Source organism: Lutra lutra, chromosome 4 (assembly GCF_902655055.1).
Source record: "Lutra lutra chromosome 4, mLutLut1.2, whole genome shotgun sequence".
In the NCBI taxonomy this organism is placed as follows: Eukaryota; Metazoa; Chordata; class Mammalia; order Carnivora; family Mustelidae; genus Lutra; species Lutra lutra.
Genome location: NC_062281.1, coordinates 89,377,337 through 89,385,450, shown reverse-complemented (window position 1 = coordinate 89,385,450; position 8,114 = coordinate 89,377,337). Strand labels below are relative to the sequence as shown.

The window sequence follows — 8,114 nt, the reverse complement described above, 5'->3', positions numbered from 1 at the left end:
GCATATATTCAGCTATAGTAGATATTACCCTACTGTTCTCTACAATGACTATTGTATCAATTTATGCTCCTGCTACCAGGCTGAGAGTTCTAGTTGCCCTACCTCTTTGCATACACTTGATATTATCACTTTTTAATTTCAGACATTTGGTAGATATGAGTGGTTCTCAGTGTGGTTTAACTGGCACTTACCTGATATCCAATAATGCTGAATACCTTTTCATTGGCTTTTTTGATATCCTCTTTTCTGAAGAGCCTGTTCACGTCTTTTACATTTTTTTAGAAGTTAGGTTATCTTTTACTCATTGACTTAGGCATTCTTTGTATATTCTGGATACTAGCTCTGTTTTTTTTTTTTTTTGATTGTTGTTGTGTGTGTGTGTGAGTGAGTGTATGTGTGTGTGTTTTAAATTCTTCACAATAGTCCTGTGAGTTATTATAATGACACTTTACATAGGCAGATACCGAGGTCAGAGAGGTTAAGTCAGTTGCTGGTGGACATGTGAGGTATTAGAATGTAAGAATTATTCCTTCTCTCCGGTGACTTATAATCTATTTAGTTGGGGAAATAACACTCAGAGAACACTTAGTGAGTAATACTAGCAAGTAAGTATTACAGTATTAATCTGTTATAGGCTATGAATAAGCTTCTAGAAAGGTAGGATTTAGTCTAGGACTTTAAGAACAGATATAATTGAGGAAATACAAGAAATGAAAACACATTTCAGCGAAGATGAACCACAGGAGCAGAGGCAAGCATTGGGATGGAAAAAAATGTGACTAATACCTTGCCTTTGAATAGTTCTTTGCAGGATTTTACAGTTGTCTTATGTAGGACTACAACATCCTTCATGAGGGCAGGGACCATGCCTGTTTCACTGACCAGGGCATGTCTAGGGTCCACCATAGTTCCTGGCACATAGCAAGTGTTTAATAAATACATTTAAATGAAATGAAAGAATGCATTCAATCCCAGAACCTTTCAACTTAGTAGAATAAGATTTAAATAATCAAGGTGAGGATTTAAGTTAGATGACTAACCTGATCTCCTCACAGGATTTCTAAAGAAATTAGTGGTAAATTGTAATTGGAGGGAAAGATTATGTAGAATTTGATCAGTTTAGACTTAATACAGCATAGAGGAAAGTGTAAGGCATCACTGAGAGGTCTTGAACTGAGAGAGATGAAATGAAAGCAATGTTTTACTAAATTCCTGAGTGATTAAATGAAGGATGGACTGGAAGCAGGGGGCCCAGCTAAGAGGCTATTGCAATGATATCAGGATTTATTTGTGTATTCAACAAATAATTGAATACTATTGAAATAATAATACACATTTAGTGCTAAGCTCCATGCTAAAGAAGGATAGCAAGATGTGTAAGTTGTGAACCTTACTGTCAAGGAGCTAATGGTCTGAGAGGAGAGGTAAGACAAGCACACAAACAACTGTAACTCACAGGAGGAAGTTTGAAAAAGAGGCACAAATCCAGACTGTGGAGTCAGGGTAGGACAACAACCGTCTTTTGGGGGCATCAGGAAAGGTTCAAGTGGTCTTCTATAGCAGCACTTCTACCTGCCTCTGCCTTCCTGCTCCCATGTCCCTCTCTATCACGTTCTTTGCTCTGTTATCTGGAATTATCTTGTTATCTATGGTTGTACATTTCTGCTGTTTGTCTCTCCCTCCCTCATTAGAATACAAGCTCCAAGATAGAGAGTACCTGTTTGTCTTGTCACTTCTGTATTTCTAATTCTTCACCCAGTATTTCAACTAAAAAATTTTTAAATAAAAATTTTGGAATGAATGAATGAAATGATATTGAATTTGGGCCCCATAGGATAAGCAAGATTTGGACATTCAATAAAAGGAACATTATTTTAGTGTAGGGTACTTGAAGGCCCAAAGGGAGTGGAGAATGAAAGGCGGATCTGGAAAATGGACTTACGAAAGACTATGGAGATACATTAGTGGATTACATATGGAGAATAAGAGAAAGCAAATGATGATTCCAAAACTTGTGCCTTTGAAGGCTGATAGAATGGGGATAGAGAGGACAGAATGAGGGAAATTGGGAAATTGGGAAGACAAACCAGTTTAATGGGAAATGATTGGCAGTCTCAGGGGTCATATCTTGTGAACAATTGCATAGACTGGATTGAAGTGCACATTCAAATCTGAACAAGGTGAGCTGAGACTCATCATTGTAGAGACTAATAACTTGGGCTAAGGACAGTTTCTCAGAGGAAGAAAGTCCAGAAAGGAAGAGCCTGAGGTCTTGGGAACTGGATAAGAAGAATCTACAAGAGATGGGGAAGGACCAGTGAAGTGAGAGACAGTCATCAGTATAGCTTCTCTTGCAAATTTATTTATAACCTTTGTCATTTTTGTGGTTCCTGACATATATTGCCAGTTACTTGTGGAAAAGGCTGATGAGTTTAAGCTCTTTTATATATATATGTGTGTGTGTGTGTGTGTGTGTGTGTATGTATATATATATTTTGTGAGTTGTCTCATGTCACCTGGTAATTAAAGAGATTTATATACATATGCACACATATATGTATATATCCATAGATATACATATATATATTTAAATAAGGATTTTCATTCATGTTCAAAAGTAGAATGAATAAAAAAGAAAATAATGAAAAAAAAGTAGAATGAAAAGAGCTGAAAATGTTGGAGGGGGAGGATATAAAGGAGAATTTTAGATCTAGAAGAAGTATGAGATGAAGTGGAAGAATATTGAATCTCAAAGGCAGGATGCAATGGGAGATGGGGCATTTTGACTTCAGGAAACATTTTTATGATATCTATTTTATTCCTTTTCTGGGTTATTATTAGCTCTGAGGCATCATCCTTTATTTATTTATTTACTTAAAGATTTATTTATTTATTTCAGAGAGAATGCAGGGGGAGGGCTGGAGGGAAAGGGAGAGAGAAACTTTAGGCAGACTTCACACTCAGCACAGATCCCCATGTGGGGCTTGCTCGTACAACCCTGATATCAGGACCTGAGCCAAAACCAAAAGTGGACTGCTTAATGGACTGTGCCACCTAGGCACCCCTAATTACAGTCTTTAAAAATAACCACAAATCATCTAAGATTGTTTTTGTTTCTGATCAGTGTTTCCAAGGCTAGGTAGAGAATAAAGGGGGAACAAAAAGAACTAACAAAAAATATTAATCATGAAGTTTTTTATTTCCTACTTTTGATACAATGCTATCAGCAAACCATATTGGTAAACATTTCATAGACTTAGTAGATCGTAAGAGCTTCTGATGGAATCAAGCATACATTAGATTTATATTCTGATTGCTTATTTGAGCCAGAAACTCTGAAAACACTGTGTAAGGAGTGAGATTTAATAGAAATTTGCTGAATGAATAAACGAACAAATGAACGAATCTATGGCATAGATTAAGTTGCTCCTGGACATTAAGAAAAAGTCATGAATCTATTCAGATTGGGTGTTAGAAAGTCATAATTATTTTGAATTATGGTGATATCTGAGATTATCCTGAAGGATAAAATTTTAGGATAAACTTGAACTCTGTTAGGGTATGTCATGAAGCAGAATAATCTGCATCTATGAATTAATTACATTTTATGATTATAAGGTGGTATTGCAGAGTCTCATACTCACTATTGCCATCTTATAAGAAGCCAACAAATCAATTAAAGAAATTGGCATCTGTTAAAGATATGAAAGGAAATTTTCTATTTTTAGTAACAGGTAAATTGTGAAAAACTGTCTCATGAGAAGATCCATTAATACTTTCTTATTTGCTTTTGTAGAAATCTAGGAAGGGAATTTAAATTTTTTAAAAAGATTTTATTTCAGAGAGAGGGGAGAAAGCACACAAGCAGGAACAGGGGGAGGGGTCAGGGCAGAGGGAGAAGCAGACTCCCTGCTGAGCAGGGAGTTCTGGGCTCTGTCCCAGGACCCTGGGGTCATGACCTGAGTGGAAGGCAGATGCTTAACAGACTGAGCCACCCACAGGTCCCTAGGTCGGGAATTTAAAGGATTATCAATTTGGATCTGAATGTGTGCTTGCGAGTGTTGAGGGTGACAGGGAGGGAAGAAGTCTGGGAGATGCTGAGATGTTAAGAAGTTCCTTGGAACTTCTCCTGGCATCATAATGATTCATTGCTCTTTGGTGCTTGCCTCCTTTTGTAGTACTGGTTTCTTTTCCTGAGGGTAACTCTGCTTATCTTCTGAGGCTAGGGGAGCTGATGTTTGCTGTGCATCAGCAGGATCTGCATCAGGGAGACATTCCCTGGTGTAATGTAATGCTTGGCTGTCACTGAAGATGATAGGACAATCTGAGATCTCATTGGTGAGGGGTGCACTTGACTGGTTGTTGAGGAGCTCTGGGCTTGATGACCTAGCTGTCTGAGCTTGATTTTGCTGCTCCATTTGGGTCATTTCCTTCTGTTGCAGTATCTTCTCTTGCAGGTACTGGTACAGAGGACTGGAATAGACAGTATCCCTCTCTACAAAACCAGGTTCTTGGTTCTTCTGCATCTTCTTTTCAAGTCTGGACTGGGGGACTGAAACATCATATCTTTTCTTGGCTGGATTTTGTTGGTCATTGGCTTCTGCCAACTCTTGGGGGCTTTCATCCTCTTCCAATGTTTCAGGTTCCTCTCTTTCAAGGTGTGTTTTGGGGGATGCTGAATTGTCCTCATCTAGATTTTTTACTGGAGCGTCCTGGGTCTCTGGTGTCCTAACTTCTTTTCCTTTGGTACTTGGGTCTTGGACCTTTAGCTTTCTTCTGCTGTCTTCCTTTGCTGGAAGCTGCTTTATGGAAAACTGGTCAGTGAAGTCTGCCTTCAGGGACCTTCTGTCTTCACCTCTTGCTGTGGACTTCTGTGCCTCTGGATGTCCATTGGGGTACACAGCTGGACCTGGGCCTTTGGTCCCTGAGCCCAGACTTCTGTGCTCTTCTCTGGTAGCCCATTCTGGTTCCTCAGTGAGCTGCTTATCCTGTTCTTCGACTCTGACTGCCAGCACCACATCCTCCTCAGTTCTGCTTTCCTCACCCAGTGCTACCTGTTTCTCAGTGTCTGGGTTACCATTGTGACTTCTTTCCACAGACTCTCTGAGAGGGTCTCCTTGATTCTGGGATTCCCCTTGCACAGGCAGGTCATTTGTCTCTGAACTGTTATCACCATCCTCTGGAGTCAGGCTGTTGGGAATTTCAGAAGAACCCTCATTATTCTGTGTGACTGTGGGCTCGGGATCCTCTTCCTGGTAACCATCATCATCCGTGACTGGCTTGTCATGAGTCTTTGTGACCCTCTTATTTTCCTCTCCAGACTGGTTCTTGAGTGGTGCTAATTCCCGTGTTCTTTCTCTTGCTCCTGGTGTCCCTTCTGCTGCAGGGACATTTTTACTGCTCATAAGTGCTTTTGCTGTGCCTTCCTCAGCATGTCTTGCCTCTTCTTCTGGGGTGACTGTTCTTTCAATTTCAGGATGGTTCTGATCTCCTCCTTCTGAGCTTGACTCTTGTGTTTTAGAACCTGCTTCAGCATCCCTTTTTTTTGATGACTTTTGGAGTTCCTGATACTTTCCATCCTGTGGTTGGTCTTCCAGGATTAGTAGTTGAATTTCTATCTCATTTTCTTCCTGTTCTGCTGTTCCATGGACCTCAGGGCCTCTCCTCTCTTTCCTTATAGCCCTAACATCAGGTGTTTCTGAAACATTTCTGTTATCACCTTGGACAGACAGGTCCTTTGTTTCTTGTTCTTTTCCTTGTGCTGGTGGTTCTTGGGTCTCAGATGCTCTGCCATCATCCCCAGGTTCAGCTGGATTCTTTGTCTCAGGTGGTGTCCTGTCGGCATCCTCTCCTTGTCCTTGGGTCTTGGATGTTCTATCATCATCCTCAGGATCAGTTAGTTTCTCTGTCTGCAATGGTTTCTGGGCAGCAGCTTGTTTTGGCAGGTCAGCAGGCTCTGAATTGGGCTCATAATTTCCTGGCAGTGATAGTTCTTGTGTTTTAGAATGTTCCTTAACATCCTTTTCTGTTGTAACTTCCTGATCTTTGGAAGGCCTCTGTGTTGTTTCTTCTGGTGGAGAACTTTGTGTTCTTAGGTTCCCTTTCTGTTCTCCATATTGATCCCTTGTCTTAGTGATACTTTGCTCCCTGACTGGTTTATTTCCCTCCATGGGACTCTCCTTATCCTGTTCCTCCTGCTTTGTGGGACTGTCAGTCTTTTCTGATTCTGCTGTTGTCTTATTTGTCTCAAGTTGAGCCCTATTGTCTCCTGTTGCTGACACATCTTGGGCCTCCTCCTGGCTCTGTTGATCTTCTTCCAGGTGTTGGTTTTTAGGGTCATTGTACCCAGGTTCTTCCACTGGCAGTTTGCAAGTCTTGGTGTTTTCAACCCCATTGTGTCCAACTGCTCCCCTTTCTGTAGGGTTGAATTGAGCTGATGATGTCATTCCTGAAGGAGGTATAGTTCTGTCTTGAGTTGGTGGAGTTCGCTCTGTCCACTGGCCAGTGCCACTCGTCACCTGAAGATCCATATCATCAGGTTTCTCCTCCAGATTAGACACTTGTCTTGGTTCTGATTTTAGTAATGATTGTATATCGAGATAGGAGAGATTCAACAAGTTGAAGATTGCAAGAACAAATTCATCAAAACTGATGGTGCCACTGCTGTCAGTATCCAGAAGGTTCAAGTTTCTTTCCACAGCATGAATGGCTCGTGGCTGCATGAAAACACAGTGAGAAATCAGCCTATTTATATGTGGTTAAGCACCCTGAGTGGCTGCATATATCCCAGGAATCCTCTTTTTTTTTTTTTTTTTAAATCTTATTCCTCAGGAACTAGTGAAATTTCCCAAATAGGAAGAAATTGTTGATTCTGGATGCCATTTTTCATCAGAGAGCTATGCTAAGAAGGAGTTTTTACATCACTGTGAGTTGCATTTCCATATATACTGGCTCATCACTCCTCTCAGAATCTACTTTGCTGAAGCATAGCCCCAGTGAGGAAAACCTTATTTTCCTTTGTAAGACTGATTAAGCAATTGCACAGAGTAAGGAGTTGAGACTGAAAAAAGTTGTTCAAAACCAGTGAGTGCCAAGAGTTGATAGCCAAATGTAAAACAGGCAGGGATCACCTATGCCCATCTTGCATAGATTATGGAGAAAGGGTAAGTGGGGGAGAATTTCCACAACTCTCTGAACACCTTACCTGAAGAATGTCCCCAAACTCGCCCTGGATGAGCAGTTTCAACTCTGTGCAGGTCAACGATGCCTTGTCACCATCCTCCTGGGCATACTTGTGGAATGTCTTGATTACACAGAGGACATCTTTCAGGAGCCGAGCCATCTTTCCCAACTCAGTAGACTGTGAGAAAGAATAAACAAATCTTATTTCCTAGGAAAAGTCCTTCAGGAAGGAGATACCTAGGTCATCCTTTTTCTGTCTCTCCCACAGTTCCACTGCCATCATCTGTTCTGTTCTATCTATCTCTATTAAGATATTGTATCTGCATTACAGTGATTTAGTTTTGTACCAGATAATGTCAGTGAGATCAGATCTGGCACAGGTGGGTATAGAAGGGACACTTCATCCCATCCTGTGGAAAACAGTGATACTCGTGTCTTCAGAGAAAGCTTTATTGCAAAAGGAATTGGAAAAAGAGCACAAATGTATGTACTAAAATGCACGAATGATGTCAACAGAATGGGACCAATCCTTCCAGCCTTAACTGAGAGTGTCTACCCGTTTTCTCCTACCTTGGGTCAGTCTAACTCCTCTTCTTAAGAAAGTATAATTTTTACAGTTAGTAAAGCTTCTGGAGAAAAGAGAAGTAATGCCAAGAAAATCAATCCCTATATATGCAGGCTGAAGCAACATGTTTTTATTATTTATTTACTTTGAAAGATTTTATTTACATATTTGACAGAGAGAGAGATCACAAGTAGGCAGAGAGGCAGGCAGAGAGAGAGGGGGAAACAGGTTCCCTGTTGAGCAGAGAGCCTGATGTGGGGCTCAATTCCAGGACCCTGAGATCATGACCTGAGCCAAAGGCAGAGGCTTAATCCACTGAGCCACCCAGGTACCCCTGAAGCAACATGTTTTTACCAAGAAGACATTG

The 8,114-nt window shown here is 40.8% G+C and overlaps 1 protein-coding gene across 1 annotated transcript; it reads right to left on the bottom strand.

The window, feature by feature from the left end:
- Positions 1-3,934: 3,934 nt before the first annotated feature.
- Positions 3,935-7,342, bottom strand: TCHHL1 (trichohyalin like 1). Its single transcript, XM_047726111.1, has 2 exons — positions 7,205-7,342; positions 3,935-6,716 (listed from the first exon to the last, which is right to left on the bottom strand). Exons 1-2 carry the CDS (start codon positions 7,340-7,342, stop codon positions 4,146-4,148), a joined length of 2,709 nt encoding a protein of 902 aa, XP_047582067.1. The 3' UTR covers positions 3,935-4,145.
- Positions 7,343-8,114: the final 772 nt, after the last annotated feature.